At 45.8% G+C, this 23430-nt stretch overlaps 1 protein-coding gene across 4 annotated transcripts in view; it reads left to right on the forward strand.

Moving 5' to 3' along the window:
• The first annotated feature begins 5851 nt into the window (after window positions 1–5851).
• PWP1 (PWP1 homolog, endonuclein) overlaps window positions 5852–23430 on the forward strand; it is a 39399-nt gene continuing 21820 nt past the window's right edge. For 2 of the 4 annotated variants that reach the window (XM_048832424.2, XM_048832414.2), the window contains exons 1-7: window positions 5852–6147; window positions 6362–6420; window positions 9772–9959; window positions 12882–12967; window positions 19334–19430; window positions 20077–20187; window positions 22540–22673. In XM_048832424.2, the coding sequence (XP_048688381.2) occupies window positions 5872–6147; window positions 6362–6420; window positions 9772–9959; window positions 12882–12967; window positions 19334–19430; window positions 20077–20187; window positions 22540–22673 (951 nt within the window). In that variant the 5' untranslated portion in view covers window positions 5852–5871. Of the gene's footprint in view, window positions 6148–6361; window positions 6421–9771; window positions 9960–12881; window positions 12968–13835; window positions 13970–19333; window positions 19431–20076; window positions 20188–22539; window positions 22674–23430 lie in introns of those variants that run through there. The other 2 variants (XM_048832442.2, XM_048832451.2) reach the window with 2 other exon arrangements.

Below are 23430 nucleotides of genomic sequence, written 5' to 3' on the forward strand. Positions count from 1 at the left end.
TACTTCAAAGGTTTGATTTAAATTATAACCATTGTAGTCTGTTTTCAGCCTTTAAATAACAGCTGACCGTTCTGTATTTGAGAGGCAAAGTTATGAATAAATATAGCAGATTAATATTCTAATCCCGTTTCATACAGCTCCCTCCACAGCTTTGTCAGATTGCACTGACTACACCTGAGCAGCAGGTGGAGCCCTTTCGAGTGTGTTTATGAGCCATATCCCTGCTCAATAAAGATTTCACTTTTTCTAGCTTAGGAAATGGTGCTGTGAGTGTTTTTTGTTTTTCCTTCTCCACTTCAGATATTTCTCTGTATAATTCAAACACCAATAATGCTGAGATTCTCCCAGTAACAGGGTCCCAGGACTCTTATGGATTTTACAGCTGGGAATTCTGACGGTTTTTAGTTCAGCACTTACAATGTGATTGTCATTGTACAGAACATGGAAAAGACATGGTCCCCGCTCCAAGAAGCGTTCAGTCGACAGCCCTGATCCTGCACATTCAATTTGACTTCAGTGAGACGACTTGTGCTTAAAACTCAGCATGTGCATAATAAGTCTTTGTAGGATCTGGGCATAACTAGAGAATTTGGATACATAAAGACCTGGGTGATCAGAAGTTGGAGTTATCATATAATGGTGCAGCAAGCGTATAAACTAGGTGGCAGTTAAATACTAATAGGTGTCACAAAAGCAGTATGCTTTGGAAGAGATATTAAAAAGGATTTCAAAGCAGGTGTTTAAAAACCTTTGATTTCAGGTTTTTTGAATCAGCATGTTGACTTTAACTGTTTCAGATCTTGTATGATTTGGGAGATTTAGAGGCAATTACTGCCCTTATATTCTTGCTTACAACTCCCTTGATTTCAACAGAAGCCATATGGATATGTGAAGGCAGGACTGTTCCCTTCATCTGCATTTTGTTTATTGTAAAGCCAAGTGGTAGTACTTTTTCAAGCTCTGCCCACAAAATAAGATCTGCATGTGTGAATCATCCCAATGAGATGCTGCTCACAGTAGATTGTACAGATATTTAAAATATGATCATGTGTGCTGTTAGGCTCCAGGGGGCTCCTTGAGCTGATTTCCCCCTTAGAGGTGCTTGAATGTGCCTATGGGCTCTGCTAAGCACCTTGGAATTGGCTCCTTTGTGACTAGAAAAGGAGTACTTGTGGCACCTTAGAGACTAACCAATTTATTTGAGCATGAGCTTTCACGAAAGTACTCCTTTTCTTTTTGCGAAGACAGACTAACACGGCTGTTACTCTGAATCCTTTGTGACTGTGAGAGATACCACGTTTCCTCCCCCACCCCACCCACTCCTGGTGCCACAGTGAGACATCAAATTGTTCAGCTCTTTGACCCTTCCGTCAGCGTAGAGCATCTTCATTAAAGCTGTACAGTGGCACACCAATGCACCATTTTAAGTGTAGACTTGCCCCTAGTGTAGTCACTTTTATTCCATTATGAGTGGCCTTTTTCAGTTTAGTTTATGGAGAAAGAGTTTAGGCTAAGCTGCAAAAAGCCACCCATATATCAGAATAAGGGCAAGTCTACACTACAAAATTAAATCGACCCAAGTTACATCAACTTACAGCCACTGTAGTAATTAAACTGCTTTTGCACATCCATGCTAATAGCGTCCACTTAGGGACTTATACTGGTATAATTATACTGGTATTACAGTACTGGTAAAACTTTCCCATGTAGACAAGGCTTACTTTATTTCTCGGAGAACAAGATAGTAACTTCAGAGAAGTGCCGGTGTGGTGTATGAGTATGTACTGTATTGGCTGGGTCCGAGCCCTACTGTAAAGTGCTGGGGGTATTGCATAAATGATGATGTTCTATGCATCAAAGAGCTGGAGTCTACTCCTGAAATACTGAACATTTAAAAAGAAAAGGAGGACTTGTGGCACCTTAGAGACTAACAAATTTATTTGAGCATAAGCTACAGCTCACTTCATCAGATGCATTCAGTGGAATACAGACTAACACGGCTGAACATTTAAAGGAACTAGTATTTAACAATACACAAAAGAGATGGGGATAACCACTATTGAGCCAAAACCTGACCCTATCAGCTTCCGTGGTGAAGAGCAGCCAGAGTTGTGAGGCCCTACAATTGCTTTGATGAGTAGAAGACACCCCCTCAGGTAGTTGTGCAGCCCTCAGACAACCACTCAACACCATTCTTCTTCCTGACTCAGTCCCACATCCCACTACCCTCTCCACATCATGTGGGGATTAAATGATGTCCTGGAGGCTCTGTGTTTACATAGAGCTTTCCTGTGTCCCAGCAGGGGAGTATCATGTGACCAAGTGGTATAGGGGAAAATACTTGTTGCAGTAGGGAGGGAGGAGATTCAGTAAAGTGACTAGTAATATAAAGTACAGCAGAACACCAGGGTGGAAATTACTTACATTGCAATTACCCCAGAGGCCACAGTTAGGCTTGGGGCCTCATTGTGCTAGCACTTTACAAATACAAGACAAGACACAACAAATGGATGCAGCAAACAAGGTGTGAGAGATGACAGAAGCTCATTACAAATACTGTATTTTGATAGATATTACTGTACGTCCTTCTCACTCCAGCACCACAGAAGGCTCACAATCAAAAATGGAAAATGCCCCCACAGCTCTGTCTGCTTGACATATGGCTAAAGTACTGTAGTCATCCTGTCTGCCAAGTTTAAAATTTGCTGTCAAACACTTGTGTTTTATAATGTGAACTATTCCTTACCTTAACCTCATTTAAATGCTTTCCAATACTTGTATTTCTCAGTTAACCTCTGAAATAAAAGTTTAGTGATGCAAATAGCAATGATTTCTGCCCGTTCAAAAAAAACCCATAATCCTACTTGTTACAATAGACATTTTCCCATCCTATGACGATTTAGTTGGATATAGTGTGTAGGATACTAGCATTCAGAAGGGGAAAAGAAAAAAAATTCCTATGAGCTAGTTATACAATTATGGCGTTTTATTTCCTGCACCATCCTCTGAAGCATCTGATACGGGCCATTGGACAGATCCAGTGTGTTAATTTCTGTTCCTGTGGAAGGATTTTTAGAGAGGACATACCTTGAGGACACCTTTATTATTTACTGAGCACAGTTTAATGTACTCGGTGATGTTCAAAGAGAGAGAATAACATGGTGCCTTCCCAAGCAGTTTATAACCTAGATCAGACACAGGCAGTATGGTCCAGACACATACAATGATACATAAGCTGATCTTATTTTGAAGCAGTGCTAGGTGGTTGATTTTGTTTTTCATGTTTATTTGTTTATCCACCAATTTTGGTGGATTGGTGTTGAAAAGCTCCAGAACAAAAGTGTGAGAAGTCCAGAGACATGAGGAGGTCAGAGTTATGAATTTCCCTGCAGGGTATGGATGGGGAGCTGTAGTTCAGTGCAGAAGGTAAGGGATTTGAAGAGGTGAGTGATCTGGTCAGAGTGACTAGTGAGGGAGATGATTTTAGAAACCACCTTTTTGCTAGTAGCCTGGAGCCGGCTGAGCTGAGATGCCAGGAGGAGCTGGATGCAGCAGTCTGTTATGTTGGAAGATACTAATACCATCAAGTGGGGTTTTGATCTCTAGACAATAGCAGACCTGGTTAGAGCTAAACGGTGTTTTAAGCACCCTTCTTACAGGGTAAATGGAAAGCGCAATTAAGCGAGCGAGATAGCCAGAGATGATAGAAGCTACTACCAAAAGCAATAGGGCCATATGGCAAAGCCTGATCAGAAGCTAAGCCATGTGTGGGTTCCCTGATCACAAACCCTGAAGCTAGGCGGTAGTTTGACAAGTTGTGTTTGTTATGAGATGCAGACTGGGAGAAACACAGCTGTGTGTAAAAACAACAAGGAGGCCGGTGGCACCTTAAAAACTAACAGATTTATTTGAGCATTCATGGGTAAAAACCCCACTTCTTCAGATGCATGGAGTGAAAATTACAGATGCAGACATAAATATACTGACACATGAAGAGAAGGGAGTTACCTCACAAGTGGAGAACCAGTGCTGACAGGGCCAATTTGATCAGGGTGGATGTAGTCCACTCCCAATAATAGATGAGGAGGTGTCAATTCCAGGAGAGGCAAAACTGCTTTTGTAACGAGCCAGCCACTCCCAGTCCCTATTCAAGCCCAAATTAATGGTGTTAAATTTGCAAATGAATTTTAATTGTGCTGTTTCTCTTTCAAGTCTGTTTCTGAAGTTTTTTTGTTCAAGTATAGCTACTTTCAAATCTGCTACAGAATGTCCAGGAAGATTGAAGTGTTCTCCTACTGGCTTTTGGTTGTTACCATTCCTGATGTCCGATTTGTGTCCATTTATTCTTTTATGTAGGGACTGTCCGGTTTGGCCAGTGTACATGGCAGAGGGGCATTGCTGGCACATGATGGCGTATATAACATTAGTATATGTGCAGGTGAATGAGCCTCTGATGTGGTCGGGTCCTCTGATGGTGTCGCTAGAATAGATATGGGGACAGAGTAGGCAACGAGGTTTGCTACAGGGATTGGTTCCTGGGTTAGTGTTTCTGTGGTGTGGTGTGTATTTGCTGGTGAGTATTTGCTTCAGGCTGGGGGTATGTCTGTAAGTGAGGACTGGCCTTCCTCCCAAGGTCTGGGAGAGCAAGGGATTGTTTTCCAGGATAGGTTGTAGATAGTTGATAATGTGCTGGAGAGGTTTTAGCTGGGGGCTGTACGTGATGGCCAGTGGCGTTCTGTTATTTTCCTTGTTGGGCCTGTCCTGAAGTAGGTGATTTCTGGGTACCCGTCTTGCTCTGTCAATCTGTTTCCTCACTTCCCCAGGTGAGTATTGTAGTTTTAAGAATGCTTGATAAAGATCTTGTAGGTGTTTGTCTCTGTCTGAGGGACTGGAGCTAATTTGGTTGTAATCTTAGGGCTTGGCTATAGACAATGGATTGTGTGATGTGTCCTGGATGGAAGCTGGAGGCATGTAGGTAAGTATAGCGGTCAGTAGGTTTCCGGTATAGGGTATTTATGTGACCATCACTTATTTGCACTGTAGTGTCCAGGAAGTGGATCTCTTGTGTGGACTGGTCCAGGCTGAGGTTGATGGTGGGGTGGAAATTGTTGAAATCCAGGTGGAATTCTTCAAGGGCCTCCTTCCCGGGGTCCATATGATGAAGATGTCATCAATGTAATGCACTTAGAGGAGGGGCATTAGGGGACGAGAGCTGAGGAAGCGTTGTTCTAAGTCAGCCATAAAAATGTTGGCATACTGTGGGGCCATGCGGGTAGCCTTAGCATTGCCACTGACTTGAAGGTATAAGTTGTCCCCGAATCTGAAATGGTTGTGAGTGAGGACAAAGTCACCAAACTCAGCCACTAGGTGGGCCGTGGCCTCATCAGGGCTACTGTTTTTGACAGCTTGTAGTCTATCCTCATGGGGAATATTGATATAAAGAGCTTCTACATCTATGGTGGCCAGGATGGTGTTTTCAAGAAGATCACCGATGCATTGTAGTTTCCTCAGAAAGTCGGTGGTGTCTCGAAGATAGCTGGGCGTGCCGGTAGCGTAGGGCCTGAGGGAACGACCTGGCATGACCCTGAATATCAGCCTGGTGCTCTCCAGTGGCACCATGACCCTCACCCCAGCAGTAAAGGGAACAAATACAGCCCCCTCTGCTCCCCCAGTCCTGCTCCACCCCTGGCACTTCCCCCTGGCTCCTGCCCCAGCCCCCCCCGGCACTTCTCATCCCCCTGAGCCCGCCCCCACCCCATGTCCTCGGCACACCCCTTGGCCCCTCCTACTTACTCCCGGCCCCTTCCCTTCCCGTCCCTCTGGCCCCGCCCCAATCTCTCCGTGCCAGCGGCTGAGTTCGCTCCCCCTCCGATGGGGGCGGAGTCTCTGCCTCCTGCGCGTCACTGGCTTCCAGGCCCCACCCCCGGGCGCTTGCTGATGACCTCTCGCACTCTCCCTGCCGAGTCCGAGGAGGTGTCAGTAGGCGGTTACGTCATCAGGAACGCGACAGTTTCTGGGGCGGCGGCGGCAATAGGAGCGCGGCGCGTGCGAGAGTTGCCCGCACGTGCCGCGGCCGGAGCCATGAGCTGCCCCGTGACTTGCGCCGCCTGGGTGCGCAGGGGGGTTGCCAGGGAAACGCCCGACAAGGTGAGAACCCGCGAGCCGGGGAACGCGCCTCTTCCCTGACCCCCCCCCCCCACCCGCGCGCGGGCCGGCGGCCGCCTCGGAGCTGCCCGCGGGCCGCCCCTGGGGCAGGGCCACGGTCCGTCCCCGCGGCGCGCCGGGCTGAGCGGACCCGTCCGGGGCTGAGCGGGGCCCTGCGCTCCCCGGCCGCTCGGTCTCAGCGCCTTTCCCCTTCTAGGTGCGGCTCAGCGCGGAGGAGCTGAAGCGGCTCGTCGGGGAGGCCGCGGAGACGCTGCGGTGAGTGTCCGCCTTCCCGGGGGGGATCCCTCCGTGTGCCCCGGGGCAGAGCCTGCCCTACCAGGCAGGGGCGGATCAGGGCGCCCGGGATACGTCTCGGTGTACAGCAGCATGGGCCCAGCCCCGCCGCCGTCCCCACTGAAACCCCCTGGCCTGGAGGTGCTTTAACCCCGGGCTGGCTGGGGAAGAGGGATTGGAGCCCAGGGTCTGCCCTAACTGCGTGTGGCTGGGCCCTGCCACCCTTCTAGCACTTGCCTGTAAGTCTCCTTGAGCAACAGACACGTTGTCCCATAGTTCATTGGGAAAGAATCCCAGAGCATCTCAGCACAACAACAGCGGGATGTGTGCCCCCTCCCTCCCCCCGACACACAGGGGTGAAATCTGGGTGTCTGTCCCCCAGTTTAACTGTGCAGTGTCCGCATGGCCTTGAGCAAGCTGTGTGTGAGTTTTGAGGCTGGGGAATGGGGAGATTAGTCATCTGTACTTGCCCATTGATAGGGAGTGTTGTCAGCTCTTGCAATTACACAAGTGTCTCAACTTTCATGTTAAAAAAGAGTGAGTGTCTGGCCCTGCTGATTGTGGAGCAACGCTTGAAAATGTGACCTCCGCTCCCACTCTCCCCTGACTCAAAAAACAGAAGACAAATACAAGGAATCTCATACTTATTTGTAATAACATGATTTTTAAACCCATCTCTTGATTTTTGGCTGTCTGATTCAAGATTTTTGAATGTTTGGAAGAGCCAATACTGCAGACCTGAAAAAACAGTTGATGTTAAATAAAGAATACCTATATACCAGAGGTGGGCAAACGACGGCCTGCAGGCCACATCTGGCTCGTGGGACTGTCCTGCCCAGCCCTTGAACTCCTGGCCCCTCCCCCACTGTTTCCCCTTCCCCCACAGTTACGCCACCGCACAAGACTACAATCTCCTGCCGCTCTGAGTGGCATGGTAAGGGGGCAGCAGTGGGGGTTGAGTAGGGAATCCTGGGGGGCAGTCAGGGGAAAGGGAGCAGGGGGCGGGGAACGGGGGGGTTGGATAGGGGGTGGGAGTCCTGGGGGGCCTGTCAGGGGGTGGGGGTGTGGATAGGGGTCGGAGCAGTCAGGGAACGGGGGGGGTTGGATGGGGATGGGGTGCTGGGGGGACGGTTAGGTGCAGGGGGTCCCGGGAGGGGGCAGTTAGGGGACAATGAGTGGGGGGACGGGGGTTGGATGGATCCAAGGTTCTGAGGGGGGCAGTCAGGGGGCGGGAAGTGGGTGGGGGTGGATAGAGGGCAGGGGCCAGGCTGTTTGGGGGGCACAGCCTTCCCTACCCGGCCCTCCATACCGTTTCGCAACCCCAGTGTGGGCCTCGGGCCAAAAAGTTTGCCCACCCCTGCTATATACATTCACTGAGAAATAGCACACCACTCATTTTACCTAGGTGGAGGGTAACAGTGTTTATTTGTTAGAAATGATCTTCTGGTCCCCAATGCCACTGGGGCTCTGCATTGGTGCAGTGGTCTGCCAGGACAGATCTGATTGCGGGGCCCGAGTACCATGAATTCCATGTGCATTCTGGTGAATATTGTCAGCTCCCCTCCACCTGATCTCAGCTTTCATTTTTTAAAAGTCTACCCTTTTCTTTACAAAGAGAGCTTTCAAAATATTAAGCAATTACCATACTTGTAAGTTCTAATGGCTGTCCCTAAAAATCACAAATGTTATTTCTTTATTTCTGGTCTTTTAGAAGTGTAACCTTTAAGAGTTGCTTCCTCCCCCCTTGACTTTATAATTCTACTGCTGTTACCAGTAGCTTTGCACATATAAATGTAAACTGCATGCAACTTTCTCTTATGGATTCTCTCCCCCATCCCCATTTGAAAAGTATGCAATGCAAGATTTGAGGAGCCTTTTGTTGATAATTATGCATTTTGTTAAAATTCATTGTGGAAGCTTAGAGAATCACATCTAACAACTAAAAACGTACTTTGTAGAGTTCATTAGAACTCCAGTCATTTTATTTCTGTACAAAGATCACAAGTCAGATTTAAATTTAGAATATGTAATGATCCTGCTACCAATTTTTACTCTTGTTATGGGATAAATGTCATATGAAGGGCAAGTGTTGTTTTATAAAACAAGTGACAAAAATAGCTCTTCAGCAAGCTCTTTCAAAACTGAAAGATCTTTGCATTAGATATAGATTAGATATTAGATCCGATGAAGTGAGCTGTAGCTCACGAAGGCTTATGCTCAAATACATTTGTTAGTCTCTAAGGTGCCACAAGTACTCCTGTTCTTTTTTGTGAATACAGACTAACACAGTTGCTACTCTGAAAGAGTTCTATTATAGACACCCTTGATCTTTGTGCATTGGTGTCAGTGGGAGTTTTGAATGCAGGCATAGTAAATATGCCCACTTGGGAGCAGTCTCTCTTGGAGTTCTGTCCAGTGTTAGTAGTTGGGTGTCCTCCTGCACAGTGTTGTATTAAAAATAAAAATTCAAGAATTGTTACATTGCTCAACCTGCTCCTGTTCAGACCTCTGCATTGTATATGTTGGCAGAATCTGAATCATTGCCTTGGGGAAGGAAGCTTTGTGAAAGTTTAGGGTATTTGGGATAGGTTTTTTTTCCTGTAGCAAATGTGGTGTGAAGCAGGTAAGTCTGCTACAGATACTTAACTAATGAAGCATATGCTTCTTTTGGACAGAAGCAAAAAGAATTGTTGGAGCCACTGGAGTCTTTCAAAGAGTGGGTGGGGCTGGTCATATCAGGCAGGAAGACATTTTTAGCAGCTCCATTTTGGGTGAATGAATCAGGGGATGTGATTTTGTTGTTGGGGATACCGCAGAGGTTACTCTAAAGAAAACAGGCTATAATGAAGGCATAAATGAGAATTTCAGCTTATGGGATATAGAGGGAAGATCAGATCTTCAAATGTGGTGGAAGAAAGAGCAAGATTTGTATATAGGCTGGGGTTGTGTGGAGAACAAAAAAGAGGAATCAAAGATCAAACACACCTATGTGTAAGAGGGAGGATGATAGTGTTGTCACAGTAATGGAAAGGGTAAATGAAGAGGGGTTAGGACACTCAGTTTTAGCTGTTTAAAATTAAGTCGTATTCTATCAGGAAGACATACTAGAGAAAATGTCATTGGTAGGCTGAAATGCAGGTCTAGCTAGGAAGAGACAGGAAAGGAGTGGGAAAATAGATTTGAGAGTCATTGGTATAGAAACAATAGTTGTATTCATGTGAGCAGGTAAGTTAATATTCCAGTGCCAGTCCCCAGAGCAATTTAGTGAAAATGTTCCAAACTCTGAACCGACTCTCACACTGATAATTCAGTGAGTATTTTTTCCTTATACAGAGAAGAAGCAGATGGTAGTGATGAAGAAGAACATGGACAGGCTGCAGAAGACAGCATGGACGTTGCTAGTGGTGAGACAGCTGAGCCTCCTCAAGAAGATGGGGACCAGGAAGAAGACACTGAAAAGCTGAATGATGATGAGCTGGCAGAGTATGGTTTGGATAAATATGATGAAGAGGAGAATACAGGTAATGTCAATCTATTTCTCCTGTCAAAAGTGCAGTGTCAATGAAGAACCAGGTGTTTCTCTTTTAGGTTCGGTTAATGTACTTATTGTGAAACTGTCATATAGCTTTACAGGTTTCCTCAACAAGTGCCTTGAAATTCAAGGTTTGAAAGGCCCACTTGCCCAGACTCAAGTATAAGTTTGGAGAAAGCTGAGTGGAGCTAAGGAATGGAGTAGCTGGAGCTATTGGCCCTGTCCGTGCGGGAAGGGAACAAGGCAGAGAGCTGTGTTGGTAAGGCGGTAGCTCTCTTAGGATATATCTACACAGCCCATGGCAGCAAGCCTCCCAGTCTGGGTCAACAGACTCAGTCTGGCAAGGTTCATGCTATTGCTGTAAAAATAGCTGTGTAGACAGTGCTTTGAAATTGTGGCTCTGGCTCTGATGCCTAGGGAGCGGGGTGGGTATCAGAGCCCAAGCCGCAACTTCAGAGCGCTCTCTATACAACTATTTTTAGAGTTCAGAGGAACAGCCGTGTTAGTCTGTATTCGTAAAAAGAAAAGGAGTACTTGTGGCACCTTAGAGACTAACCAATTTATTTGAGCATGAGCTTTCGTGAGCTACAGCTCACTTCATCAGATGTTTACCGTGGAAACTGCAGCAGACATCTGATGAAGTGAGCTGTAGCTCACGAAAGCTCATGCTCAAATAAATTGGTTAGTCTCTAAGGTGCCACAAGTACTCCTTTTATTTTTAGAGTGTTAGTGTGAGCCCCAAATCTGTTGACCCAGGCTGAGAAGCTGGCTGCTGCAGGCTATGTAGACATACCCTGATTTGGAACAGCAGCTCCCCTTACTGCAGTTCCAGTGCAGAGCAGCTGCACCGTCTTTGAGCATGTTTCTACCAACAATACAGATTTATCAGGGAGTTCCTGTTGCTTAGGTTTGGAACCTGTACTTCTCTCTCAATTCATTCTTAAGTTTTTGAAACAATGTCCTGCTCTTATATTGAAAGCAATGCTTCATTATAGCTACAAGTGCAGGAGTTCCTAGTCTGATAGCTCTATCACAAGCATGGAAAAAAGGGTTGTGTTGTCTCATATATTCAGTGATCACAACTCCATTTATTCCAGGGGTGGCCAACCTATGCCTGAGAAGGAGCCAGAATTTACCAATGTACATTGCTAAAGAGCCACAGTAATATGTCCTCAGACACAAGCAAACACCCCGCCACCCTCCCCCACTTCCAGCGCCTCCCACCCACTGGCAGGCCTGCCGATCAGCTGTTTCACGGCATGCAGGAGGCTCTGGGGGGGAGGAGCGAGGGCATGGCAGGCTATGGGGAGGGGGCGGGAAGGGCTGGACTGGGGGGCGGGGCCTGTGGCAGAGCCAGGGGCTGAGTAGTGAGCACCCCGCCCCCCCCCCCCCCCCGGCACATTGGAAAGTTGGCACCTGAAGCTCCAGCCCTGGAGTCAGTGCCTATACAAGGAGCTGCATATTAACTTCTGAAGAGCCGCATGTGGCTCTGGAGCCACAGGTTGGTCACCCCTGATTTATTCATTTAAAAAAAAAAATCTTCCCTTCCTCTGAAAAAAGCCACTGTTGTGCTTTAACTAATAAATGGTATGTTTGGTCCAAATATTTTTGTTGCTTTATTGTCTTGAGAAGGAAAGTGGCTGCCACTAACTGGGCTGTCCTTTTATTTGTCTATATATAAAATACACCCAGAAGAGGAAATATTTAAGTGCATGTGTTATATAAATTCTCCTCTCCATAGTCACTTGCCAAAAGTTCACTACTGTGCAGTTTTTTAATTTGATTTTTTTTTTTATAATTAGTGCCCCATTGTAACGATGCTAGTTCTCCTGGGACCCAACTGAGAGTGCCAATTCAGGATGAATTGCTTAAAGCAGGGCAGTTACAGCCCAAGGCTGGGGTTTTTCCACCTCTAAGGCAAACCAAACCAGCCAGCCAGAGAGGACTTTGGTTTTAGCCCATTGGCTAACCACAAGTTACACAAGTTTTCCAGTATCACCACCAGTGCCACTCATTATGGGGACAAATGCTTATGAAAACCAATACCCCAGTAAAAGAAAAAAGGCTCTCTCGATCCCAAAGGACCAAGCCCCAGACGCAGGTCAATATACAAATCAGATCTTACCCTCAAATCACGCTGTTGCCAATCCTTTAGAATCTAAAATCTAAAGGTTCATTCATAAAAGGAAAAAGATAAATGAGAGCTAGAATTGGTTAAATGGAATCTATTACACACAGTCATGGCAAAGTTACTAGTTCAGGCTTGTAGCAGTGATGGAATAAACTACGGGTTCAAATCAAGCCTCTGGAGTACATCCACAGCTGGGATGGGTCATCAGTCCTTTGTTCAAAGCTTCAGTGTAGCAAAGTTCCTCCAGAGGTAAGAAGCAGGATTGAAGACCAGATGGAGATGAGGCATCAGCCTTTTATACTCTTTTCCAGGTGTAAGAACACCTCTTTGTTCTTACTGTGGAAAATTACAGCAAAATGGAGTTTGGAGTCACATGGGCAAGTCCCTGCATACTTTGCTGAGTCACAAGGCATATCTGCCTTCTCTCAATGGGTCAGTTATTAAGGACCATCAGCTACACGAGCCATCAAGCGGGCTAGGCAGAGCTGACACCAACTTCTCTGGGGTGTCACCCAGAAGCATAGCATAAGTTTGAAATACAGACAGTATGGAGCCAGATTCATAACTTTAACTACAAAAATGATACACACATATAGACATCATAATCATAACCAGCAAACCATAATCTTGTCTTAGACACCTTACTTGACTCCCTTTATACAAGATTTGGTGCCCCTACTGGACCTTGGTTGCACAATGATCTATACGGTCCCAGATTACGTCAATAACGTCACATCCATAATTGTTGTTAATTGTGATATACTGAAATTTTCATTATAGATGCTGTGAGCCTTGGAGACACCTTAGCCAGTCTTACGGTATATGGGAGTAACGAACGTGATCCTTACGTCACTATTAAAGATACTGTAAGTTTTTTTTAAATCTTTTGCGGTCTTTCAAGGTTTAGGCATCTTAAATAGCATAAACTAAATATTACATACAATTTTCAAAAGTGGATACGGGACTTAGGCTTCTAGATGCCTAAGGCCTTGCCTACATTACAGACTTTGGTTGACACAAATTAAATTGTCATGAAGCCCCCCAAGTTATATTGCTTGTGTGCGTGTATACTTGGCTGCTTGCATCAGCTCAGAGCATACTCAACAGGAGTGCTTGTGTTGATGTAAAGCGTGGTGCACCATGCTTTGCAATCCTAATGTGCTGCTGTCTGACACAGTGCCTTCTGGGAAGTTTTTGCAGTATGTAGTGAGATAAAATGACTTGCCCAGGGGTCTTTGGGAACTAGGGGTCATGCATACGAGCAATATAATAACTTGAATGGCTTTATGCCAATATGCAGCTTCCCTCATCCATATGTCATAATTTTTGCACCTTTTTAAAAATACCACAAACCTGCATAGCACTTTTTGCTATCTGTCGTCTCTTGACAGAAGCAGTAAGCCTGCACAGCTCTGCATTGGTCTCATGAACATTGCAAATACAGGATGCATGATCCTCCAGTATTTGCAGACCCATAGGAAGAACCATAGTGATGGAGGATGTGACTTTTTCTTTTGAGGACATATTGTTAAGGACTTAGCAAAAAACAACTCAGAGTTGTTCATGGTGTTCACGGAGCAGCTACAGACTCCGGAGCCCCACTTCTGGGCCTGGGAAACAAGCACTGACTGATGGGATGACATCATAATGCAGGTTTGGGATGACGAGCGGTGTCTGCTGAATTTTGGATATGAAAGGTGGCGTTCCTGGATTGGCATCCCGTGCTCAGCCCAGCCCTCCAGCACATGGACACCAAAATGAGAGCTGCACTGATAGTTGAGAAGCAAGTGGTGATCACACTCTTGAAGCTTGCAATGCCAGATTGCTACCAGTCAGTGTGAAATCATTTTGGAATTGGAAAATCCATGGTAGGGGCCATTGTCATGCAAGATAATTCTATGAAGTGTGTAGGATTATTAATTGTCAGGACTGTGATTCTTGTCAATGTGCACTACATTGTGGATAGATCTGCAGTAATGGAGTTCTCTAATTGCAGTGGGGCAATAGGATGCTTCATCAGTATCAATGTGGGCTGGTCAGGGAATGTGCATGAGGCTCGTATCTTTAAGAACACAGGACTGTTCAGAAAGCTGCAAGCAGGAATATTCTTTTCCAACAGGTGGATTATCACTGGTGATATTGGAATACTGTAGGGATCCTGAGGGACCAGGCCTACCCCTTTCTTTCTGGCTTATGAGGCCATACACTGGCTAACTCCACAGCACCGAGGAAAGATTCAACTACCACCTCAGCAGGTGCAGAATGACAATTGACTGTGCTTGCGGTAGATTGAAGGGACGCTGGCAGTGTTTACTCACAAGACTGGATCTCAGTGAGAAAATCATCTCAATGGTTATAGCTGCCTGCTGTACACTAGATATCTTCCCTAGTACTCTTCTTTCTCCTCTTCAGAGTCAGGCATTCCAGGGATGTAGAGGGGGCACCCTTCAAGGCTGCAACAGCAGCAGCTGTCAATAAAACAGACAGCTGTATCATTGGATTTATAGCCACAGTGGAAAGTGACGGATAAGTTTCAAAACTTCCTTCCCTTATTTTCATAAATCTTTTTAATAAGACATGCTTATTGACACTTCAGCTTTGGAGTGCCTCTGCACAGCACTGCTCTTCAGCCCGAGCCATAGTGTGTATGGCCTGCCAGGAGCGAGGATGGGAAAGCAGAAGGGAATTAGGATTTTTTGGTTGTATGAAACAATATTTTGGTCCTTATTTCCATGAGTATAGGGCAATGGCACTGAAGATTGGTACTATTTTCTCCAGGCAGTGTTGATTTTAGCTGATGTCTCACTCCTGAAGGTAACAAAGGCACAGAATACAGCTGCTGCTGGCATTCTGAAGCTGCCTGCCACTAGCTTGTTGGCTGCAATGGTGCCAGGTGAGCTCGTCACAGAATGGCATGGGAAAGTGTCCGACTGCAGAGGAAGAAATAAGGCTGCTGCTCTAGAAACCTTCAGAAGTGGATTGCAGAGGACCTCCATAAAAATTTCATTGAGATTTCTCGGGAGGATACAAGGGACATCCCTGTAGGGGACCTGCTCTGCATGCCCTCCCCATACCAAATCCTTCAAGGGAATGAAAAGCTGATAGCAACTCTACCTCTGTTTTACTGCTACCTATACTTGTATGAGTAAAACAATGAAAAGTCTAAACCTATTTCTTGTTAACTTGGGGATGGGACGGGTGTCATGTTTACATTTAAACACTAAAAAAAAATGCATGAACGCACTTAAGCAAGGTTCCTTCCCCTTCATCGGTGTTACCAGCTTTGCCCGTTACTTTGGGGTATGCTCATTTATTAGGGTTACTCTTCTGGGAGTGGGGGTGCGTCTGTAATTCTATTAATGTACCGCTTGTGTCACTTGTGTTTTCATATGAAGCTCTACTCCTCCCTTCTGCAAGTCCCGTCCCAATGGAACTATCTTGCAGGACTTAGGCTCCCCGGGGCTGGGTTCCTCCAGCCCCAGAATCAGATGAACACACACATTAACAGAGCACGTCTGAGCAGGCTGGGTCAAACAGCACTTCCAAGCTGCCACCCTCATATGTCACAGGTTCAGCACGTCCCTATCCCCACTTTCACGTTACAATTGTACTGGTAGTAACCCACTTGATGAGCAAACCCCACAGTATTTTTGGGCGCTACAGGGATCTTTACCTTAGGTAAGAGAAGCGTTGCTGCAGGGTAAATGGGGAAGCTAAAAGCAGAAGAGTAAAGTTCAGAGAGAGAGAGGGAAGCAACCAGCTTAACCATAAACGTTATTTATTGAATAATAGTGATAACTACACAAGGAGAGCCTAAACCAACATAACAGTTACATTATTAAAGGTTATAAAAGTCATATATAGAAAATTACACCTGATCAAACAAGTCAGGGTTAGAAAGTTATACCTGAGGTAGAAAAGAAAACAGAGAGAGAGGGATCTCCCCAATCCATGAAGCTTGAACTGGTCGGGGTTCTCAGGTGATGGTGGTAGCTCAGGGTCCTGAGTGCTGGAGACAGGCAGAGCCCCCAGCACGATCAGTCAGGAGAAGATATAATTCCAGTGGAACTGATGTAGAGTTTGGCTCCATGCATCAGAACATACTTGAGCGTGGGTAGGGGTTTCTTGTAGGGAAACAAGAATGGTTCAAGGGAAAACACTAGATTTGTTTATGGGTAAACTGATGACTCAAGGGTTTTCTTTAGGCTAGACAATAAGGGCTGACCACTCCTAGCTATGGGTGGTGTTCCTTCAGGGAGCTCACAATGCAATTAGGCTGCTTCAGTATTTTGGATATCGATCAAAGATTTATTACTAGAATTGGTCTGATAACTGCTGAGTTGGGTGTGTGCGGGTGTAGGTTCATTAACATCTGGAGCTGAGATTCCCCCAGGATGCAGTGTTTCCCTGCTTCTGTGGTTGCAGAGTTCAGTGCAGTTCTTGCCTTGGAATCTCCTTTCTCCATTCTGTATGCTAATGGAGATGCCTCCCTGTACCATCTTTGATGCAGATGAGGCTAGGGGAGTTGCCATAAGCCTATCACCCTTGTCAGGAGGGGTCTAGGTGTGTCTCCCGCCGCCTTTTAATGTGCTCTGCAAGTCTTTTCTCTGTTCAGTTTTGGTTCAAGCAAAGGCTTGGGTGGGGGTAGGGGGGGTCCTTCAAGAGTCAAACAGGCTGGATACTGTGCCCTGGTTCCCCAAGAACACAGAGCTGACTGGTATCATCGGGCTCATCCATCCTTGGTTGGCATGACCAGCTGGACTCCCCTCCTGCCCCTCCATGTCCTTCTCCTCTCTGTTCACAGCAGGGTTCTCTGCCTTGGTCTGTATGGTGCCAGTGGGGTCTCTACAAAGTATGGCATGCAGCTTGTAAAAGCTGCAGGTCTGTAGCTCAGCACCATATTGATTGTTAGCCTCCCTCTCCTTGTGGTATGTCTGCTGCAGTTCCTTCGTTTTCACAAGGCACTGCCACTGATCTCTGTCATACCCCTTCACCTAAAACCATGTGCGACCTTTTCATGGATGTCCATGATTCTGTGCTGGTCCATAGCTGTGTTTGCACAGCCTCTTCTCACGCAGGCCCAGGAGATCCAATATTTGCTGTCTACTCCGACAGGTGTCTGTCTAGAGCATGCAGATGGCTTGGTCAGTTGCAGACAAGGGGATACTGCTAAGTGTTCGTGGTAAGCTCGGCTATCAGGAAAAGGCATTTAAAAAATGTGCAGTATTTTAAGGAGGGAGTTGGCTTCTGGTCTCTGTGACCCCTGTAGAGTGGAGTTAACAATTGTGACTAGAGCAGTCATTGTCTGGCATTGTGAGACAGCGGGTGGAGATGTGTTAGGATTGTCACAGGTCACACAGCATCTGCACTTGCTCCGTGTCGACCTTTGCAGCTCAACGCCATCCAAAGAAGTGGTTCTACTGCATCACCTTAACAGGGTGCTTACATCATGTGGGGACTAATTTAGGTGTAGACGCACACACAAATAGGTTGACACAAGGCCACTTACTTTGACCTAACTTTCTAGTGTAGACCAGGTCTTTAGTCACATTTGAAAATAGGTCACGTAGGCACTTTTGAAAATTTTACCAGTTGTTGTCAGTGTTCCCTCTAATTTTTCCCACCCATGTGCAGAATTAATTTTTTGTTATGTGCACCAATATAGAGGTGATGTGTGAGACATAACCTCCATATTGGTGCACATAACAAAATTAATGTGGCAGGGTGGGGCTGAGGGGTTCGGAGCGTGGGAGGGGGCTCGGGGCTGGGGCAGAAGGATTGGGTGCTGGGGGGGTTAGGGCTCTGGGGTGGGGCTGGGGATGAGGGGTTTGGGGTGTGGAGGGTGAGGGCCCTGGTTGCGGGTGCGGGCTCTGGAGTGGGGCCGGGGATGAGGGGCCCAGGGCTGGACCAGAGGGTTGAGGCTGGGGGGGGAGAGTTCCGGCTGGGGGTACGGGCTCTGGGTCGGGAATGAGGGGTTTAGGGCTGGGCCAAGAGGGTTGGGTTGCAGGGTGGTGAGGTCTCCGCTGGGGGTACAGGCTCTAGGGTGGGGCTGGGGATGAGAGGTTTGGGGTGCAGTGGGACTCTCCGGGGCTACGGTGGGGAGAGAGGGATCTTCCACCTCCCCCCAGCCCTCCCAACTCTCTCTTCCCCGCAGCAGCACCTGGGCTGGCAGGGAGAGGCTCCCCTCCCCCGGCTGCGGCAGGGCTGGGCTCGGGGAGGGGACATCTCTTTCCGCCGCAGCCCTGGGCGCCTGCGCGGTGCTTAATAGGCAGCTGCGTGGCCGTGCAACTCGGAGGGAACTTAGGTTGTTGTGTCTGATCAGTTTGATCACTCTTATTGCTGGCCGGTTAATTTATTTTTCTCCATAATTGTAACTGCAACATTTTGGGAAGTCATTCAATTTGAAAATATGCATGTCTTTATTTTTTTAACATAGCACTGAAAGGAACACGGCTGATTTGGGGCTTTTCTAAACAGGGACACTCAAAGTTAAGTCAAATTAATTAAAGGTGTGAAGTAAAAACACATTACAGGGCATTAAACCCGTGTATGGATACTCTCATTCAGAAGTAAAGTGGCCATAGTTTTCTGTAGCTGAATCCCAAAGGGATTTCACTAATGTGCTTTCATTTCACACCTTTAGTTAATTCAATTTAACTTTCTTCTGAGTATTGTGTGTAGGCATGCCCATTTAGAAATTACATATCTGAACATTTCTTAGCCGTCATTGTTACAAATAACAGCAGTTGTACACTTTAATCCAGTCAGAGTAGTTTCCAAAATTTTGGAAAAAACAGTTAGAGTAGGCTAATAATTTAAAGAGGGCTTGTTAAACTATATAGAAGTTCAGGGTGTGCAGGCCAGGTAGGAATGATACTGATGTGTGGGGGAATAGGAACTGAAGAGCTGGTGATTTTGGGGGGTGGGGGTCTGGAAAGATTTTGGGCAGCAGATTGTATTGTGTTAGGGGTACTTCTCAGGAGGTGATTTCATTTTCAATACTGACACACTCTATTGAATCCATCTAGGCCCACATAATCGTTCCCTCAACTCATTTGATTGTCTAGTCTCACTGCTGTGACACTTCCCCTCTCCCCTTCACCTTGTAGGATGGCCTCAAGGGCTTGGCTACCTGACCTTTTTCAGTTAGTGGTAAGAATTAATATTCTGTGCTTCAGAAAATTTTAATTTTTTTTTAACACTTTAAGTTTTCTCCCTCCCTTGGCCCTTAGGAGCAATATGAACAGGAAGATTTTTTGATTAAGCCCAGTGACAATCTGATCATTTGTGGAAGAGTTGATAAGGACCACTGCAGTCTAGAGGTTCACCGTGAGTAAACAATATTTGGTCATAAAAGCGGGCCTAGAAAATACTCTGCTTATCCAGTCTGATCCCTATGGCTTTGCAGGACTGCTCCCTCTGTTGTTCTTCATTTATCCTGGCTTTTGGCTAGATGGTGGCATCTGGCACAACTACATTTCTTGTGCTCTTACCTCTGTAAAATAACTGTTTAACAAACACTAATGAACCCTGACCTGTATAAATATACTGAGAACCTGTACAGTGAAACATCAGCCCATCAATAATACTCTATCATTCTTATTTTATAAATACACGTAGGCAACAAGTGTCTCTTATATACCAGATGTTTTAAAATAGTCTCACGAATACAAATGAAGATGATGTAGGTGTGCAAGGCATAAACTGAATCAGTGTGTACTTGATGTAGATAAGTACATCATTCTTCGGTCTGTTGAATTTGTCACCTAAAGTAAATGTTCTGTGATGCCTAACGTTATATAGAGAGGCTGTGGCTCTATGTTAGAAACTGACAGCATCACAAATCTAGCTTCCAGACATTATCTCTACATTGGGAATATTAATATTTGCTCCATCTGACTGTGGGAATGTACTATGTAGAGTGGCTTATTTTTCTCTCCACTGACATAAGTGTTTTTCAAATTCTCTATTTCAGTTTATAATCATGAAGAGGACTCATTTTATGTACACCATGATATTCTCTTACCTGCATACCCTCTAAGTGTGGAGTGGCTTAACTTCGATCCTAATCCGGATGAATCTCCAGGTAATAAATGTCTTGAGGGTGCCAAAAGAGATCATAGCTGTCTAACAATAGCAATTTTTGAATATGAACTGCATAATTAACTTAAAATGCTGTGACTGAATAATGATCTCCTGCAGCAATATTAACACAGAAGCAAAGCCAAGACATGGGAGGAAAAATTAAACATGGTGGTGAATGTAACAGGGGGTGCTCACCTCGAGTACCTCCTAGGGGCAGGGTGTGATACTGCAATCTTTGTCTCTGCTCATTGCACCCCCTGTAGGTTGCCGACCTTGCAAGATGAGTCTTCAGTGGCTCAGCCCTCCAGCCAAGTTGCACAGTTGAAAAATGAACCCCTTCTGGGGTAGCAAATAGTGCACCAAACTGTCTCCTCTCACCAGGGTCTTCAGCCCGGTTTCTGAGCCCTTTAAATCTGGCCCTCTGTTCGGGCTTCTGAAGGAGTCTTGTCCCCCTTTTGGGCTTAGGGCCCCTTTGCCAGTGGGGGAACCTGGGCCTGCCCACTACTCCAGGTTCCAGCCAAGGAGTCCTATAAACAGTGACATATTGCTTCCTTCACTTAGTTGCTGCTGCATTCCCTGGGGCTCTTCCTACCTGGTCCCTTTACTTTCACCTATTACCTTAGAGTTAAAGTTCTCAGGTATAAAGGTCTCTCTCCCAGGTCCAGTAAATGCAGCCCATCAAGCTCCTTTCTCCAGAGAGGAGCACCCTTGCTCATCTTTCTGGTCCCAGCCAGGAACTGACCTGCTATGGTCCTGCATCTCCTTTTATCTGAGCCTGCTGGGTTCTGATTGGCTGCTTCCTTCTGGCTTTTCTAGGGAGACCTGGAGGACGCACCTTCACTGCTCCTTTCTGGAGCCGGGTGTAGTTGGACCTCAGTGCTTCCAGCAGGGGGCCACAAAGGGCCGGCCCATCACAGTGAACAATTTTTTTTTAGAGCTGTATGTATCTGCAGGGTTCTTTTAGTAATGTCATTATACCAAATGACTAAACTAAAACACCAATACTAATACCAAAGGCAAACCAAATCTACTAGGCAGACTAAAGGAAAACTTTTCTTTAGACTTCTTGTTTGCAGATGTGTTTGGTTTTGTTCAGAGAAGACATGGCCAACAGAGTCAACCAAATTTATTTTAAAATAACACACTAAAAATTATATTTTATAATTTGGGGGGCTGTACATAATTTTCTTTGCATTTTTATCATTAATTGTACTAAAGGGAGGGTACATGCATAAAAATGTTGGCTCCGAGTACAATTGTATGACAGGATTGCTTGTGTTGGTAGGGGGCAGGGCTCAACAGCCCTGGGGCTCACTTCTGGTTTATGTCCTATGTTCCTAAAGCTCATGCTTCAGGGTTTCAGCCAGCCACTGCTCATGGCAGGGTTGTGAAGGGATTTTTCGCCCCGAGTGTGTTCTGGAAGATTGGGGTTTTTTTAATCTTTTTCCTTTGAAGCCTCAGGGATGACCATGGCATGATCTGGGCTGACATGGTCTGGGCTAGGTCTCTGAGGTGGCATTCTCCATTCATTCATTCATTCATTCATTCATTCATTCTCTCTCTCTCTCAGAGGTGATGGCTGGCTAGTTCTTGCTGACAAACTCAGGGTCTAGCTGATTTAGTCTAGCTTGAGAATTTTATCTCAAGTCAGATTGGTAGTGATGTTGGGGGATTTTCACTGCCTTTGCAGTGCCTGAGTGCACGTCACTTGTAAGGATTATCTGGTCTATCTCACTTAATCGTTTCCCTGCCACTGCAGGGGCATTGCGTATTGGTGCACCTTGATCCCTCCTATTCTGTGCCTGTGGCACATAATAGTCTGATCTCTCTGGGCAGTAATACTTTGGTCTCGTTTCGGATGTTGGGTTTAGCGTGTGGGTGCTGGGTGGTGGTGGCAGCGGCATGTGCTATACAGGAGGTCATACAAGATGATCTAGTGGTCCTTTCTGGCCTTAAACTCTAGAACTCTGCCTTTTTGCAGGCAGTTTCTGCTGATGTATCTTTAAATGGACACTAACCATGTACAACTGGTAAAAAATATGCCATTGAAAGACTCTGGGCACATAGAAGAGGAGTACTTGTGGCACCTTAGAGACTAACCAGTTTATTTGAGCATAAGCTGTAGCTCACGAAAGCTTATGCTCAAATAAATTTGTTAGTCTCTAAGGTGCCACAAGTACTCCTCTTCTTTTTGCGAATACAGACTAACACGGCTGCTACTCTGAAATCTGGGCACATAGGCATTAATTTAAAATAAGTACTGAAATAGACAGCTTGGTTGTATTGCCCTACACTCTTTGCATATATTAATCTAAATCAACACTATAGTTGGCATTTGGGTTTTTTTCTGCAGGAAATTATGTTGCAGTGGGTAACATGACCCCTGTTATTGAGGTCTGGGACCTTGATATAGTGGATTCTCTAGAGCCAGTCTTTTCCCTTGGAAGTAAAAAAGAGAAGAAGAAGAAGAAGAAAAAGGGAAAGAAGGTAAATAATGTGTGTCTGCTGATCTATTTAGATTGTAAAATCTGCAGGCAGGGACCTTTTGTTTGTAAGGTTATGAGCCCAGTAATACACACAGATACTTGCATCTGTGTTTTTTTTTGTTTTGTTTTGTTTTTTAAATTAAAGTGTAAGGTCTGGTTTAGTTACCTCTGCCAAAGACACTGCATCTGAAAGATATTATTTCGGCAGTTCACAGAAACTATAAACATGGCTCTGTCCAAATAGCTGCTAATCTATACATCATCCAGCTCGTGGGCCCACTCTTCTGCGTAATTGAGAAAAGGATTTACTTTTTTACCCCCTCAGACCTTTAGATAGTAAAAAGCCCAGTGGAGTAGGGTAATGATTCTATGTAATTTGCTGCTGAAAAGTTTGGACATATGAGTAATGTTTGCAGTAGCATTTCATTAATTTAAAAATCTAGAAGATCTCTCTCATGGTTACTGGGTTGGGGAGAGAAAAATAGGAGGAGGAAGGATCCTGGAGGGACTCCCATTTACTCAGAACAATGTTCTTTGTAGCTTAACCCTTTCATTTCCTAACTTAAAAAAAAGGTAGGCATTAGGAGGTGGTGAATCAGTGTTGATTGAGGAGAAGGGGGCAGAGTGGGAACTAGAACACTGGGAATGAGCAGGGAGACTGTGGGGACCCAACTGGTGAATGTTTGAATCTGTGCCAGCTGGCGAAAGGGAGTAGCTATTGCTGCATGCTGGCCAGATAAGGGAAGAAAGGGGAGAAG

The sequence above is a fragment of the Caretta caretta genome, chromosome 1 (assembly GCF_965140235.1).
Source record: "Caretta caretta isolate rCarCar2 chromosome 1, rCarCar1.hap1, whole genome shotgun sequence".
Taxonomy (NCBI): domain Eukaryota; kingdom Metazoa; phylum Chordata; order Testudines; family Cheloniidae; genus Caretta; species Caretta caretta.